The 18,650-nt window shown below is 40.0% G+C and overlaps 1 protein-coding gene across 5 annotated transcripts in view; it reads right to left on the bottom strand.

The window, feature by feature from the left end:
* Positions 1–18,650, bottom strand: part of LOC128691603 (sec1 family domain-containing protein 2-like) — a gene marked incomplete at its 3' end in the record, with an annotated part of 115,605 nt that overhangs the window by 74,399 nt on the left and 22,556 nt on the right. For 4 of the 5 annotated variants that reach the window (XM_070098481.1, XM_070098482.1, XM_070098480.1 and 1 more), the window contains 2 exon segments: positions 3,435–3,668; positions 6,130–6,330. In XM_070098481.1, the coding sequence (XP_069954582.1) occupies positions 3,435–3,668; positions 6,130–6,309 (414 nt within the window). 5 annotated transcript variants of the gene reach the window in all.

Here is an 18,650-nt window from a genome sequence, read left to right as displayed (position 1 = left end):
CTAACCTGTGCTCTCATTCACGCATTTTACGATTATTTCGTTGTGTTTAGTGCTTGTGGGACTGTGAAATAAGCTGCCATGGGCCCAAAGAAACTTGCTTGTGGTACCCCTGTGGTAAAGAAAGTGAGAAACACCATAGATGTGAAGAAGGAAATAATACAGAAGTATCAGAGTGGTGTGAGACTTGTTGAGCTTGCCAGGATGTATGGGAAAAACAAGTCGACCATCGGTTTTATTTTGTCAAAGAAAGAACAAATCAAGGAAGCTGATGTTGCGAAAGGTGTTAATACAGGGCGTGGATGAGGTGCCTTCTTCAAAGATTAAGGAGTTTTGTGCCAAGTGGAATGATGTCCAAATGTTTGTGCAGAAGTACCAACCTGAGCAAGCTGAAACAAGCCATCTTTGCAACAAGTTCAGTGGCAGAACCATGTCCCATTTTAGGGAAATGTTAAAGAGGCACCAGAAACAGAGGACTGTGGACAGTTATTTTGTGAGACAGGGTCCAGTGACTCTCAAGCTGGTCCTAGTGGCATTAAAAGACAGAGAAGGGAAGTAACCCCAGAGAGGGCTTTACCTGAAGTCCTCATGGAGGGGGATTCTCCTTCCAAACACTAACCCCAACTCCCTCTCTCCTCCTCCCTATCTTCCAGATGCCATCACCAATCTTCAATAAAGGTAAGTAAAAATGTTATTTTATATGTATTACTATACATAATTAAAAACTATAGTATTTGTTGTATGTAAAACTGTAATTAATCTCTATAAAATGTATTTTTTGTGTGGATATTTTTAGACTTTTGGAATGGATTAATTGTATTCCCATTATTTCTTATGGGAAATATTGCTTCGAATTTCAGACTTTTCGAATTTAGAACTAGCTCCTGGAACAGATTAAGTTCGATTTTTGAGGTTTCACTGTATTTACAATCACTGGACATGGTTTTAGAACTGCTGGAGCTTGCGGAAGTCCTTGAAACAAGGCACCATGCACATTCCTCACACAAACTGAGTGTCTTTGCGTCTTTGTTGCCGGCGTTTTGTTTGTGCACAGACAATGCATCTCTTCTGAGCAAATTTCTTCTTAGTTGAGGGAAGCTGTATTATGAAATGATCACCGTCCCTCCTCAAGCGCTTGGATATATTCTGAGGAGTTTGAGGACCTTGTTGTATAGCAGGTGTTTTTACCTGGTACTTCATTATGAGTTGTCTGACAGCAGACAAACAAAATTCACCATGCGGTGGTCTGTTGCCAGTCTTCATTTGGTACATATTATATGCATTGAGCATTGAAATGTCCATGAGATGGAAGAAAAGTTTCATGTACCACTTGTAACTCTTACGAACACAATCAACAAAGCCAATCTGCATGTCACATTTGTCAACCAAGTGCATGTTTTGTGTATAATCAATCACTGTCACTGGTTTTCGAATACGTTCATTAGTCACTCGATCAACTTTGCCACTGTCTCGCATTTCGTTACGGTGAATGGTTGTCAACGATCTGACATCTCGTTCGTCATGCCACCGTAATGCCATGATGTCATTGGCAGTAAACACCTGCACGTCATCACCACGAGCACCTGCGTTGAACCTGGGCATATGTTTACGATTAGAACGCACTGTGCCACACACATCTATCTTGTTCACTTGCAAGAAATCACTGAGTAAAGGGCTTGTGTACCAGTTATAGGTATATAATGTATGCCCCTTACCAAGATAAGGTGCCATCATGCTTCTCACTACATCACCTGAGATACCCAATAACATCTTGGTATCTTTCAATGTTTTACTTCCCGTGTATACAACAATATCCAACACCAGGCCACTGTCACAGTCACAGAGTACAAACAGTTTTATACCAAAGCGTTTCCTCTTGCTCGGTATATACTGCTTGAATGACAGCCTACCTTTGAACAAAATCAAAGACTCGTCAATTACAAGATTCTTGATTGGATAAAAGTACATGTTGAACTTCTGTTTGAGATACATAAAAACATTTCTAATCTTGTATAACCTGTCACTTCTATCAGGCCTGGTTTTGTCAGAAAAGTGCAACATCTGTAACAATAAGATAAACCTGTTTACTGGGATGATTTCACTGAAGGCCAGGGTAGAAATTAGCCGATCTGTGGACCAGTATGCTTTTATATTATGCTTATAGACATGAGGCATAAGAATTATTGTTGCAAAAAGCAAATATATTTCTGCAACAGCCGTCTCTTTCCACCGGTGTAGTCTTGACTGTGGTGATATCATCGTATTTGCCATGGTGTACTCAAAATACCTGTTACTTTCCCTGACAATAATTTCCATCAAGGGCTGGTCAAAGAATATTTCAAAAATTTCCAGTTCATTGACCGTGGTTCCAAGGGAACAAGTAGGTAGAATCCCACTTTAAGAGTCATCAAATTGGTGGGGATTGGGAACAAAATTGGGATCTTGCTGCCAATCCCAGATATGGTTTGCTGGTGGATACTGGACATCATAGGCTGGTTGTGCGGGTGGTTGTGGTGGGCTGGTGGCTGACGCTCCACTTTGTCCTTGAACTGCGGAGTCAGCAGTGTGGGTCCCAGCCTGGGCTGGTGAGTCACGCATGGCCATGGCACTACCATCACCACTACCACCATCTACTGATGCCTGTGGTCTATCCATGCCAAGTGTAGCCACATCATCCTCACTATCACTGTCTATACCTGGTGTAGGGCCACAGGATGTACTCCGGGACATACTCCGTCCCCTGGGCACTGCATAGGGTACACTACCCGAATGCATGCGGCAGCGTACATACCGATGCTTCACTGGTGAATATGTTTCCTCACTATCACTACTCGAATGATCGTCAAGAGCAATAAAATCACAATCCATGTCACTATCATCATCATTACTTAAGTCAGAGGCCTGGCCACGTGAAAATAATAGTTTTCTCTTGCGTTGAGGTACAACTGACTGTGACTGAGGAGTGCCCACACCAGAGGTAGAAGGTTGAGGATCGTCAGGGTTTTCTGCGCTATTATCGATATCCTGGTCATTCCTTTCAGTCACTAACTGATCAAAGCCAAAGAATTTGTCTTCATTTCCACTTCCATCAGTGTCAGAACTATCAGATAGGAAGAGTAGAGTCCCAATTTTCCTTGGATTGAGTGCTGCCTTGCAACGAGGCATGGTGAACAAAGGTAATTGAGCCGGCGTTCCCACAATGTCATGCGGGCGCCTAGATTTTTTGTTTATGGCGCACACCCACCACGCAGACCCATTCTCTCACATGTAGGCCTATGAGTGTTTTCGCGCTATATTTGACGGCGCTAGAATTTTGGCGTATATCTACGGTTTGGACCCTGAACGTGAAGCCGTAGATCTACAGGATGGACCCTGAAAGGGTTAAACAAAAAACTTCTGCTGAAAAATATTACAAACATTAAAATACAATGCCATACCATATTACCCATCCAGGATAATATATCTTGTTCCAGTTCGCTCATCAGAAGGCTTTCATCTACTTCTCGCCCACCATAGCGAGCATAAGCATGGACACTGGGGTGGGCACAAGTTATAATAATGCAATACTGAAACCTGGATGCTTTGATAATGTCTTGCAATACGATGGTGGTAGTGTCCCGAAGGGCAGTGCTCACCATGAACACTGCCTTGATGTCATCCTTGTTACCACTCTGAAGAACAAATTTTGATCAAGGAAAAATAATAAACTCTTTACTAAGAACTTTCTGCAAAAAAATATTATATAATTTTCATTAACATAAAATATTTTTTAAGGAAATATATCTATTAAAAATATCAAAAAATTATTTGATAATAAGACCTGAAAATATCATGTATGTAGTTTATAGGAATACTGCAAGAGATAAAAGTGACTGGACAAACAGAAAGACTACAGGAGAACAAAGTGAATTTAGGAAAGTCTGGTATGTGTAAAAGTACAGGTGTTCCTTGATTTATACAATAGATGTGTTCCAGGACCAAAGCTGCACTAACTTAATCAGATTACCAACATAATGAGTCATAACACAAATCTTCAAAGCATTTTGCAAATTATACTAATCATGTATGTACAGAGAATATGTATCTGTAAATCACCCTGAATCTGGGAAAATGGATGATGTGTTTAAAATAATGTAGAGTATAGACTTGGTATTTAACCCTTTCAGGGTCCTGAGGCCAAATTTCAAAGTGTGCACCAGGGTCCAAGAATTTTCAAAAAATAATTTTGCTATTTTTTCTTATGAAATGGTAGAGAATTTTTTTCTGAAGGTAATAAAACAAAAAGTATGAAATTTGATGGAAAATTGACGAAATCATGCTCTCGCAAATTTCGATGTGTCAGCGATATTTATGCATCAGCGATTTTGCCGACTTTGACTCCCATTTTAGGCCAATTACAGTATTCCAGTCAACCAAATTCTTAGCTATTTCACTAGTATTACTTCTATTCTATCAATTGAGCACAAGAAATCGTCAAGTCAATTGTTTCAACAACAAAATATAGTGACCGGAAATTGGTAATTTGGCCAATTTAATGCAAAGTTCAAAATATTCCAATTTCAAAATAAGGTCCAGAATAAACAATGCAGGCATTCCTGGCACTAAACTAACATTTCCTCTGCTCATTAGTTATGTTTTCAGGCTTTACAAATGAATTCCATTTTGATTTTTTATTCACATAATGAATTTTTATTCAAACCAAAAAATAGAAGATTTACCATTATGCAATACTGTAATAATTGTATAAATAATATCACCACATTTTGAATGTATATTAGACCCACCAGCTGTCATGTATTAGACTTGTCAGGTCATTTGTTTACTCTTGAACATCAGCAAAAATTTAACATTTCTGCTACTCTGAGCTCAGTTTCAAGCCATTTCTAGTACTAAAAACCAATCAAAATAATCTTTACTTCTGTAGTATATATCTTCCATTCTATCAAATGAGACCAAGAAATTTCAAATACAACTTTAAAAAACATACGAAAAAACAATGCAAAGTTGCTGTTTTAATCGAAAATTACGATACTTTTTTTTTTCTCTCTAATTATGCACTGTGTGCTGCAGGATTTGTTTTATGTAGTGCACACATACCACATAGATGTATTCTCTCATATCTAGGCCCAAATTTACTGCTCACAGCTCATCAGAGTGAGCTGAGCTCATGGCGTAGATCTACGGTTTGGACCCTGAACGTAAAGCCGTAGATCTATGGCACGGACCCTGAAAGGGTTAAAATAACGTAGAATATATGGTCTTGTGTTCAGAATACTTGAATTTTAGTATCTCAGCCTCCCTCACCTGTACATTTTTCAGTTAAATTACAGCACAGAAATGTACATATACACATACAGAGTAGTGTTTTACAGCTCATTAATTCTGGCTTAAATGCACATACACACATACAATCTTTTACAGCTCATTGTTTCTGTCTCAATGAGAGCTTTCTATCTGGAAAGTCATACTGGAAAGTACAAGATTCATAATTTGCAATGCATACTATGTTTTTTGGGGAATTCCAATTAACATCCAGTAGGACAGAAATATAACTGCTGATAGAGGAAACAGGAATACCGCACTGTAACAGTACACAGGTAAGTTCATAAACAGCAACCATAAAGGAAAGTACTGTACTATCATCCCATCATAAGTGTGAATCAAGACACCTGCTGAATGTTTGATTCTCTTGCAAAATTGCTCTTGTTGGTCTTTTCTTTCTATTTCATAAATATTTAAGATACAATAGTGTGCAAATCTTGGAAATTTTTTCTGACATTCAGTAGTCTGTATACTTACTTTTACATTTGTGTGTGTTCCTTAATAGTTTTTGCCCCTCTAATATTATTTTTTCAAACTTAGGAGGCATGGTCTGAGACTGGGTCTCTATGCCAATGATCCCCAAAATTATTTACCAGTATAACAGAAGACAAGAGTAACTGTAGATGAATAAGGTTGGGCAAAACTAGCAGGAAGATAAAAATAAGGATAACTTCATCAATAGGGATATCAGCAGATACAGATGGTTGCAAGTAAGCGCAGATCATAATATAAAAAAGCTATGGACAGTGATATAATACAGTATAATGATAACACCAAGACAGCTACAAAAATAATGCAGTGAACTTTTACCTCAAAAGATGAAAACTCTTTTACATTTTTTGCTCCTGCATTGACCAATCTCGTAAGTCCCCCACTCCAGTGAAGACATTCTGCTGTGTTGTTGTCAAGAAACACAACAGCATTCTTAACTTTTTTGCATGCCTCGATCCACCAGGCCTCTGATACATGAATTGCATTTGCAGCTTGCATTGTTTAATATTAATTTACCAACTGAAAGAGAATAATTTACAGAATTATAGTAATCTTCATGAAACTTTAACACTGTTGAAATAAAGCATTAGTATTAAATAATTTCTACATTCTTATAATTATGATGGCTGGGACAATTCTCGAATATCCAAAGTTAATTAATTCAATCTGTAGATTGCTATAATAAGTGAGATCTTGTAATCTGACAATCTGATTTTATGTTAGTTGTCAGGTTTCCTCCCAGGAGTATTAACCATGGCACAGTACTCCATTAGCAATACTTCCTAACAGTATTATTATTATAATCAAAAAGGAATGCTAAACCACAAGGGCTATACAGCGCTGTAGGGTAGGGAAGGAAGCGAGGGTATTGGGCGGCAGAAGGGGGGAGGGATGATCAGTAGGTTACAGAAAACAGCGGGGCAGGGGACAGTGCGGGGGTAGAGGGTAGCAAGAGATTGAGGTAAAAAGGGCTGAAGGTATCAGAGTTTGTGAAGTAAGTCAGTTGTTGTCAAAAAGTCAATGAGAGAGTTCGGATGAAAGGTGGGTCCATCAGCGAGAAGGGAAGGAAAAGAGAGAGCAGCGGAGCGAAGACGACGATGGAGGTAAATTCTGTGTGCTCGTTGATAAAGTGGGCAGTCTAACAGAATGTGGCTGACTGATAATGGAACCTGACAATTCTCACAGAGAGGAGCAGGGCGCCTCTCCATGAGATATCCATGAGTAAGACGAGTATGGCCAATGCGAAGACGGGAGAGAGTAGTCTCCCAACCTCGACACTGGTGACACGAAGACAGCCAGTAACCTATACTCGGTTTAATAGATTGAAGTTTGTAACCGAGCATAGTAGACCAACGTTGTTGCCAACGGGTGCAAAGGTGGGTAGCTATTGCAGCAAAATAGTCCGTAAATGGAATATATCTATATGAAACTGGTAGGTCATGTACTGCTGACCGCGCAGCAGTGTCTGCCTGTTCATTGCCCTGCACGTCAACATGACCAGGGACCCAACAAAAAACAATATCTTTATGCTTGGTAAAGATGTGGCGTAGCCAAAGTTGGATACGGAGGACTAAGAGGTGAGGTGTATCAAATTTCTGTATAGCCTGTAAAGCACTAAGGGAGTCTGAGACAACCACAAATGATGACACAGGCATAGATGCAATACGGATAAGTGCTGCAAGAATGGCATACAATTCAGCAGTATAAATACTAGCCGATGATAGTAAATGCCCTCGTACGACGCTGTCCGGAAACACTGCTGCGAATCCTACGCCGTCAGAAGACTTAGAGCCATCTGTGCACACTGCAATGGCATGAGAATGAGAGTGGGAGTGGTCAAGAAAAAGAGAGCGGGAAGCAACCGTAAACAGTTGGGCTTTTGAGCAAGGGAGAGAGAAAGAACAGACTTGAACAGCTGGAACTTCCCAGGGGGGTAGGGAAAAGTGAGATGCTATATGAACATAGAAAGGTGGTAACTGAAGAGAAGACAAGAGCGAATGTAGGCGAAGAGAGAAGGGACGGAGTAAACAGGGGCGGCGAACAAATAAAGAATGTCTACTAATATCAGCGACCATTCTATAAATGGAAGGATTGCGGAGATCATGAGAGCGTACATAGTAGCGAAGGCAATGGGCATCACGGCGATCGGATAAGGATGGAACGTTCGCTTCTGCATAGAGGCTCTCAACAGGGGAAGAGCGAAAAGCACCAAGGCATAAACGTAATCCTTGGTGATGAATGGGGTTAAGGCTAGAGAGAGCAGCAGGAGAGGCCGCTGAATAGATCTGGTTACCATAATCAAGTTTCGATAAAATGAGGGTGGAATGCAGGCGAAGGAGAGTTCGACGATCAGCTCCCCATGAAAGATGAGCAAGGGTTTTAAGAAGGTTCAGCCAGCTGTGACAAGTTGCCTTCAGCGAGGTAATGTGAGGTTTCCAGGATAACCTACGGTCAAAGAGGAGGCCCAGAAACCTGACTGTATCACGTTCAGGGATACGGGAGCCATAGAGGTACAAAGGATGATCGGAGATGACAGAGCGTCTAGTGAAAGTAATTTGGCGAGTTTTGGTACTGGAAAATTTAAACCCATGTGTAGTGGCCCAATTGGAAACACGGTCGACCACATGCTGAAGAGAAACTGTAATGAGGTGACAGTCAGCGCCTGCACAGGCAATAGCGAAGTCATCAACATAGAGTGATGACCAAATACAGTGGACCCCAGGTTTACGATTGTCAGCATAGTTGCTGATCCCTGTATTCCCAGTATTATATAGCATAGCAGTAGCATCATCCATGTGCTTTAGACACGAGATCCCTTGTAGGCCTGTGGCTTTGTGTGACGTCACGGGATACAGATGTGTGGGCTCATGCCCCTGTCCCGGCCTCACTCGGCGGCAGTCCATCCAGGCGTAGACAGGCAAGGCACTGGGCTCTATTCCTCATCTCAGTCTGACAATACACCTACCATCCTACAAGTGTGTCTACCTTATCCTACGATATCTCCATTTAAGAACCCTTCACGATAAATGGTGGCAGCGGTGGGATTAAAAGAAATTAATGCAATCAGTACATGATAAACACTGAGTCTGATCAAGAGTCACTGAATGTCACTAAGAGAAAAATTCACTGGGAACACAAAAGAAATGTCTCAGTCACTTTTGAACGTTCACTTAGTGTATCATTCCAGTCAAAGTCAATATGAATCAGTCCACAGTACCAACATTCCCTTACTGACTGAAAGACAATACCTAGCCCTTGAGCAATGTGTTTGTTCTCACAGCTTGTATCTGAGATTTGTTAAAGTGCTGCGAAATGTGAAGTTCAGATTAAGTTCCTATAGATCCGTGAATTACTTATTAACGTAGCCGAGCGGTCAGGCACTAGTAATTCTGTCATTCCCGTCTGTGTTCCACCTATACCTTCAGACTTGCAGGATAGTGTTCCGTTGCCTCAAGTGTCCGGGGACACTCAGACTGCCTTGAGTGCACAGCCTATCCCTGCAATGACTGCTAGTTCGAGTAGTAGTTTCTCCACAGGGGATGCCTTGTCAGAAAACGATTACTTGCAACTAGTAATGCCATCTCTTGTTGATGTGAAATGCTGTCTGCAGAAAGACGTCTCTGTTACAGCTAGTGTTCTCACTAGAGTGTCTGTTGTTGTTCCTAATGTTCCAGATGGTGATCCCATCCTAGTTGACAGTAATCAGTGCATTGTAGGAAGTTAGTTCTCGAGTAACTTTCACATGTTAACGTTTGTAAGTGTAGTTTCTTTATAGCTGATACCTCGTGTCACTGTGTGCGACTCAGATTGAATATCAGCATTGTTCACCGTGTTCATTTCTTTTCTCCTGTGCTTGCAGTTGAGATAGTAGATTCGTTCTCCCTTGCTCATATTGCGTGTTATAGCGTTAATTTTTTCAACCGGGGGGAGTCATCCACTCCACCGAGTTTGTTCTTTCCTCCAGTAAGGAAGAACTGATACCTTTATTCCAGAACAAACAGCCTACTGGAAGGTTAGCCAGATGGACCTTGACTATCCAAGAGTTCAATCCCACTTTTGAACATTTACCTGGCAAGTCAAATGTAGTCGCAGATGCTTTATCGCGACATGTTAGAGAATGACACAGTAAGCTTAAATGGAAAAAAATGCTTAACTATTCTGCATAAGTAATTAAAAATTGACAAGTTACACAGTAAGCAAAGAACTCACACAAGAAGAATATGCAATTTAACAAACACTGAAAATCAAGAGAACTTGTACTTTGCTCAAATCTAATTTGCTCAACTTTTACTTTAAATTGAATAAATGGCACAGTGAGTTGTCTTTACTTTCAATGCAACAAGGAAATACACAATAAAATGATAAAATGGACTCAATAAACTTGTGCAAAAATTAAAACAAACACACAATTCACTGAAATTAAAAAAAAAATAAAATGACACAGACAGAGTAAAATACTATGCACAGAACAGAGCATAAGAAACTGCACTGTAATAAACTGTAGCAATATATCAAATAATTGCTAATCAAAAAAAAGTATTGCACAACACTGCATAAAATTTTCTGCAAGAAAAACTTTAATAGCAACACAATATTTGCACAAGAATTATTGCACGATCAGCTCCCAATGCGACCAATTATGTAAATGTATTTATGTAAGTGCATTTGTATGTGTATGTTTGGGGGTCTGAAATGGACTAATCTAATTCACAATATTCCTTATGGGAACAAATTCGGTCAGTACTGGCACCTGAACATCATTTATAGCAAGGAGAAAAAGTGTTGTGCTCAGAACACATCCCTGGGGGACACCTTCAGCTTGGATAAAGTCCGGGGAGAGCACATTATTAACCCGAACACGGAAATGTCTGTCAGTTAAAAAGTTTTTAAGGAAGGATGGTAGAGTGCCTCGGAGGCCTAAGGAGTGGGCTTGGGCCAAAATATTATACCTCCAAGTTGTGTCATATGCCTTCTCAAGGTCAAAAAATATGGCAATAACCGAGTGGTTATTCGCAAAGACATTACAAACATACGTATCCAAGCGTAGTAAGGGGTTTATGGTAGAACGTCCCTTATGAAAGCCATATTGACGAGTGGAGAGACTGTTGTGTGTCTCTATATACCACACTAAACGTCTACAGGTCTCCCTCAACATTTACGTTTTCAACTTTCGCGGGCTTCACACATTCGTGAATTCCCAACCGCCAAATTCCCAGCCTCCAAATCATATTTAAGTTTACCGCCAGGAGTCCTTACTACCCTCCCTCCAACCCCTGCAACTGGCAGCCAGCCAGTTGCTATTAAACTACAGTATAAATAATGTAAACCCATCCATGACTGCATATTAGAATGGCTATTCAGACAGGCATTGGAAGGTGACATCATGTGTTTACTCTTGAACACAGCAAAGAATTAAACATTTGTGCTACTGCTAATAATAATAATAATAATAATAATAATAATAATAATAATAATAATAATCATATAATAAAAATAATAATAATAATAATAATAATAATAATAAATACGATAGAATTGAAGAAGGAAATTGTACAAAAATATGAGGGCTGAAGCAGTGGTGAAGGAAGTGGTTGATGCAGCCTCAGTGTGGCTTTGTTTATGCTGGAGTGAGTATTAGTCTCCCTGCTCTTCCAAACATTTCACAATAATTCATTGTATTTGGTGCTTGTAGATTGAGTGTGACTGGAGTGGTTGAGGCAGTGGTAGAGACAGTTATAGAGGCAGTGGTAGAGGCAGTGATAGAGGCAGTGATAGAGGCAGTGGTAGAGGCAGTGGTAGAGGCAGTGGTAGAGGCAGTGGTAGAGGCAGTGATAGAGGCAGTGATAGAGGCAGTGGTAGAGGCAGTGGTAGAGGCAGTGGTAGAGGCAGTGGTAGAGGCAGTGGTAGAGGCAGTGGTAGAGGCAGTGGTAGAGGCAGTGGTAGAGGCAGTGGTAGAGGCAGTGATAGAGGCAGTGGTAGAAGCTGTGATAGAGGCAGTGATAGAGGCAGTGCTTCTACCACTGCCTCTATAACTGCCTCTATCACTGCCTCTACCACTGCCTCAACCACTCCAGTCACACTCAATCTACAAGCAAGCACCAAATACAATGAATTATTGTGAAATGTTTGGAAGAGCACGGAGACTAATACTCACTCCAGCATAAACAAAGCCACACTGAGGCTGCATCAACCACTTCCTTCACCACTGCTTCAGCCCTCATATTTTTGTACAATTTCCTTCTTCAATTCTATCGTATTTATTATTATTATTATTATTATTATTATTATTATTATTATTATTATTATTATATTATTATTATTATTATATTATTATTATTATATTATATTATTATTATTATATATTATTATTATTATTATTATTATTATTATATTATTATTATTATTATTATTATTATTATTATTATTATTATTATTATTATTAGCAGTAGCAGAAATGTTTGATTCTTTGCTGTGTTCAAGAGTAAACACATGATGTCACCGTCCAATACCTGTCTGAATAGCCATTCTAGTATGCAGTCATGGATCGGTTTACATTATTTATACTGTAGTTTAATAGTAAATAATGAACAAACAAAACACTCACCACACAGTGGTGGGAGGGCTGGCTGCCAGTTGTGGGGGGTCGGAGGGAGGGTAGTAGGGACTCGCATTGGTTGAGGCAGTGGTATTTAATAACATACATGTTATTAAGGCATAACGTATGTATTTAGTACAATTTACGACATTTTCATGTACTTCATGATTGTTCATGGTTGGACAAGTTAAGGAAGCAGCATTGTATTATATTTCCCTACAATATATTGGGGCACCAAACATTCACGGTTTTTCAACATTCACGAGGCTCTTGATCCCCTAACCCTCGCGAATGTTGAGGGAGACCTGTATTTACCAGGCGTTCCATCACTTTGCAAACTGCACTGGTGAGAGCAATGGGACGATAGTGGGAGGCTTCATGTCCCGTAGTGCCCGGTTTGCGGAAAGGGAGAACAATGGCAGATTTCCACGGCTGTGGAAGAACTCCTTGTGACCCAATAAGATTGAAAAGGCATAATAAGACTGCAAGGGCTGACTGATGTAAATGTTGTAGCATACGAATATGAATGTCGTCGGGCCCAGCTGCCGATGATTGGCAAGCTGAGAGTGTTGCCTCCAGTTCTTGAAGTGTAAAAGGCACATTATACTGTTCTTCTCTGAGAGAAGAAAAGTCCAAGGGTCCTAACTTTCTGGCAGACTTTGAAGAAACGAGGGGCATAGATGGAACCCCTGAGAAATACAGACCAGATGATTGCCAATTTCATTGGCAACATCTAGTGGGTTTGCTATATCAACACCGGCAACCCGCAGAACAGGAGCCGGGTCAGGAGAATATTTAACACTCAGTTTTCATACTTTTTTCCAGACTGCACTCATAAAGGAAGCAGAGGTGATAGTGGAGACATAATCTCGCCAGCAAGTGCGTTTAGCATCACGGATGACATGGTGAGCGATCACACGCTTCTGCTTAAAATCAAGAAGTCTCTCCATGGTTCTATTGTACCGGTACCTGCCCCACGCAGCGAGTTTCAAACGTACTGCACAAGCACAAGCAGGAGACCACCAAGGCATGCATTTCTGAGAATGCCTGCCCAAAGTCTGGGTAAAGAATGAGAAGCTGCAGTTAAAACGGAGGACGAGAAGAGGTGTAAAAGCGCATCAATGGAGGACAAAGAAGGAACCGGTGGCCCGGTGGTCTGGTGGCTAAAGCTCCCGCTTCACACACGGAGGGCCCGGGTTCGATTCCCGGCGGGTGGAAATTCCGACACGTTTCCTTACACCTATTGTCCTGTTCACCTAGCAGCAAATAGGTACCTGGGTGTTAGTCGACTGGTGTGGGTCGCATCCTGGGGGACAAGATTAAGGACCCCAATGGAAATAAGTTAGACAGTCCTCGATGACGCACTGACTTTCTTGGGTTATCCTGGGTGGCTAACCCTCCGGGGTTAAAAATCCGAACGAAATCTTATCTTATCTTATCTTATCTTAACCTCACTAAAAACAGTTAGTTGTGAGTAAAGGTTCCAATTTGCCTGATCAAATTGTCAGCGTGGGATACGAAGAGGTGGTGAATATGAAGGGGAAGTAAGAATGATTGGGAAATGATCGCTGTCATGTAAATCCGGGAGAACAGACCAGGTGAAGTCTAATGCGGCGGAGGAAGAGCAGACTGAGAGATCGATGCAAGAGAGAGTGTGAGTCCTAGGATCAAAATGGGTGCGAGTACCTGTATTTAAAACATGGGGGGGGGGGGGGGTTAGCAAGAAAAGCCTCTAACTGAATGCCATGGGAATCACAGTGAGACCCCCCAGAGGAAATGATGGGCATTAAAATCGCCAAGTAACAGAAGCGGTGGCGGTAATGACGAAACAAGAAAGGCAATATCCGGAATAGATAATGCCCGAGAAGGAGAGAGATATAAAGAACAGAGCGTATACCACCTATGCAAGTGGATACGGGCTGCTGTGTAATGCAGCGAAGTACGAACAAATAGCTGATGGTACGGAATATCAGTGCGTAGAAGAAGGGCACTTTCATTAAAGGTCCCATCAGGAAAAGGATCTGAAGAATACAATAAATTATAGCCTGAGATGGAATAGATAACAGTAGAGTGTAATTTTGGTTCCTGTAAGCAAACACCAACAGGGTAAAACTGGGAGAGTAACATCTGAAGCTCACCCCAATTACCCCTGAGGCTGCATATATTCCACTGTAAATAGGCCATGATTGGCAACGATAAAGATACCTGAAATTCACAGGTAAGGGTTCCTACGGACTAGAGGGGTTAGAAAAGTCCACATGAGGAGGCAGCGGAAAACGTTCAAGCAGCGAAGGAACGGTGCGCTGCGAAGAAAGGAGTTGCGCAGATGGAGGAGAGGAGAGAGAAGGAACAGAGGGTGGATCAGTGTCCATTGATGGTTTGGTCTCTGCAATATATTCAATGGGCAGGCCAGACTTTATATAACTCTCATACAGACATGTTTTTGATAAACAGGCGGAAGTACTTTTTGCCGAATTCCTCTACACTTCATCACTAATAAATTTCATTTAATTTTCCAAAAATTTATTTAAATAAACAATTTATATACAGTGAAACCTCAAATATCAAACTTTCTTCGTTCGAGACAGCTGTTTGAGTGCCATTACTGAACAAATTTATTCCCATCAGGAATAATGTAAATTAGATTAGTTTATTTCAGACCCTCAAAAATACACTTATAAAAGCACTTACAAAAATACACTTACATAATTAGTTGACTTCGGAGCAGTTTGATATTTGAGGTTCCAGTGTACTAATATATTCAGTTCAAATTTCTAAACTAAATTTGTAAAAAAATGTTTTTACCTACTTAAAAAATAATAAATATTCTCTTCACTATACCTCAGGTATAACCCTCTGAAAACATGGCTACCTCTAAGCCTAGTTAAGCATACTTCCTATCTATTTTTATAACTAAAATAATTAAATAAAGAGCTTACCCCCTCTATTCCTAAACTCTGCCTCACTTCAACACAAAGAAAAAATTCAATTTTTTTTTTCAATAAAAAAAAAAAAAAGATATTTTAAGGCCCGATTAACATTTCGCTACTAAAACAAAGTCTTGAATTTTTTTTGCTACAAAAACTCAACCCTTAACTTAGCTATCCTCATTTCAGGAAAAATATCATATACAGTATATCTAATATAAAATATCCCTAATACACAAGGTACTGTACTTGGTTTAACCAATACTTTTCATCTATTTCATTTTATATATTTCAACTTTCCTACACAGTATTATTATCTATCACCAATAATTGCCATTTCCTTAATTACCTACTAAAACCCTAAAAATATTTTTCTTAAATATAATAATTAGTAAGATGTCATAAATAACCAAAATAAATCGCCCCTGCGACAACCTTTTCAACGTAAGTGAAATGCTAATCTTTAGCTTTACTTTGAATTTTATGTTTTAAATAAACCTAACCAAATAAACAAACTGTAATTTAACATAAAAAATGCTTCTCTAACTTTACGAGTTTCTTTATTTCTCTTATTATCTATATATGTATATATATATATATATATTTATTTCTTCTATTGTCCATGGGGAAGTGGAAAAGAATCTTTCCTCCGTAAGCCATGCGTGTCGTATGAGGCGACTAAAATGCCGGGAGCAATGGGCTAGTAACCCCTTCTCCTGTATACAATTACTAAAAAAGAGAAGAAGAAAAACTTTATAAAACTGGGTTGCTTAAATGTGCGTGGATGTAGTGCGGATGACAAGAAACAGATGATTGCTGATGTTATGAATGAAAAGAAGTTGGATGTCCTGGCCCTAAGCGAAACAAAGCTGAAGGGGGTAGGAGAGTTTCAGTGGGGGGAAATAAATGGGATTAAATCTGGAGTATCTGAGAGAGTTAGAGCAAAGGAAGGGGTAGCAGTAATGTTAAATGATCAGTTATGGAAGGAGAAAAGAGAATATGAATGTGTAAATTCAAGAATTATGTGGATTAAAGTAAAGGTTGGATGCGAGAAGTGGGTCATAATAAGCGTGTATGCACCTGGAGAAGAGAGGAATGCAGAGGAGAGAGAGAGATTTTGGGAGATGTTAAGTGAATGTATAGGAGCCTTTGAACCAAGTGAGAGAGTAATTGTGGTAGGGGACTTGAATGCTAAAGTAGGAGAAACTTTTAGAGAGGGTGTGGTAGGTAAGTTTGGGGTGCCAGGTGTAAATGATAATGGGAGCCCTTTGATTGAACTTTGTATAGAAAGGGGTTTAGTTATAGGTAATATATATATATAATAATAGAGGATAAATAAGTATACACGATATGATGTAGGGCGAAATGACAGTAGTTTGTTGGATTATGTATTGGTAGATAAAAGACTGTTGAGTAGACTTCAGGATGTACATGTTTATAGAGGGGCCACAGATATATCAGATCACTTTCTAGTTGTAGCTATACTGAGAGTAAAAGGTAGATGGGATACAAGGAGAATAGAAGCATCAGGGAAGAGAGAGGTGAAGGTTTATAAACTAAAAGAGAAGGCAGTTAGGGTAAGATATAAACAGCTATTGGAGGATAGATGGGCTAATGAGAGCATAGGCAATGGGGTCGAAGAGGTATGGGGTAGGTTTAAAAATGTAGTGTTAGAGTGTTCAGCAGAAGTTTGTGGTTACAGGAAAGTGGGTGCAGGAGGGAAGAGGAGCGATTGGTGGAATGATGATGTAAAGAGAGTAGTAAGGGAGAAAAAGTTAGCATATGAGAAGTTTTTACAAAGTAGAAGTGATGCAAGGAGGGAAGAGTATATGGAGAAAAAGAGAGAAGTTAAGAGAGTGGTGAAGCAATGTAAAAAGAGAGCAAATGAGAGAGTGGGTGAGATGTTATCAACAAATTTTGTTGAAAATAAGAAAAAGTTTTGGAGTGAGATTAACAAGTTAAGAAAGCCTAGAGAACAAATGGATTTGTCAGTTAAAAATAGGAGAGGAGAGTTATTAAATGGAGAGTTAGAGGTATTGGGAAGATGGAAGGAATATTTTGAGGAATTGTTAAATGTTGATGAAGATAGGGAAGCTGTGATTTCGTGTATAGGGCAAGGAGGAATAACATCTTGTAGGAGTGAGGAAGAGCCAGTTGTGAGTGTGGGGAAAGTTCGTGAGGCAGTAGGTAAAATGAAAGGGGGTAAGGCAGCCGGGATTGATGGGATAAAGATAGAAATGTTAAAAGCAGGTGGGGATATAGTTTTGGAGTGGTTGGTGCAATTATTTAATAAATGTATGGAAGAGGGTAAGGTACCTAGGGATTGGCAGAGAGCATGCATAGTTCCTTTGTATAAAGGCAAAGGGGATAAAAGAGAGTGCAAAAATTATAGGGGGATAAGTCTGTTGAGTGTACCTGGTAAAGTGTATGGTAGAGTTATAATTGAAAGAATTAAGAGTAAGACGGAGAATAGGATAGCAGATGAACAAGGAGGCTTTAGGAAAGGTAGGGGGTGTGTGGACCAGGTGTTTACAGTGAAACATATAAGTGAACAGTATTTAGATAAGGCTAAAGAGGTCTTTGTGGCATTTATGGATTTGGAAAAGGCGTATGACAGGGTGGATAGGGGGGCAATGTGGCAGATGTTGCAAGTGTATGGTGTAGGAGGTAGGTTACTGAAAGCAGTGAAGAGTTTTTACGAGGATAGTGAGGCTCAAGTTAGAGTATGTAGGAAAGAGGGAAATTTTTTCCCAGTAAAAGTAGGCCTTAGACAAGGATGTGTGATGTCACCGTGGTTGTTTAATATATTTATAGATGGGGTTGTAAGAGAAGTAAATGCGAGGGTCTTGGCAAGAGGCGTGGAGTTAAAAGATAAAGAATCACACACAAAGTGGGAGTTGTCACAGCTGCTCTTTGCTGATGACACTGTGCTCTTGGGAGATTCTGAAGAGAAGTTGCAGAGATTGGTGGATGAATTTGGTAGGGTGTGCAAAAGAAGAAAATTAAAGGTGAATACAGGAAAGAGTAAGGTTATGAGGATAACAAAAAGATTAGGTGATGAAAGATTGAATATCAGATTGGAGGGAGAGAGTATGGAGGAGGTGAACGTATTCAGATATTTGGGAGTGGACGTGTCAGCGGATGGGTCTATGAAAGATGAGGTGAATCATAGAATTGATGAGGGAAAAAGAGTGAGTGGTGCACTTAGGAGTCTGTGGAGACAAAGAACTTTGTCCTTGGAGGCAAAGAGGGGAATGTATGAGAGTATAGTTTTACCAACGCTCTTATATGGGTGTGAAGCGTGGGTGATGAATGTT

Source organism: Cherax quadricarinatus, chromosome 62 (genome assembly GCF_038502225.1).
Source record: "Cherax quadricarinatus isolate ZL_2023a chromosome 62, ASM3850222v1, whole genome shotgun sequence".
Taxonomy (NCBI): Eukaryota; Metazoa; Arthropoda; class Malacostraca; order Decapoda; family Parastacidae; genus Cherax; species Cherax quadricarinatus.
This window is presented reverse-complemented; position numbering and strand designations above follow the sequence as displayed.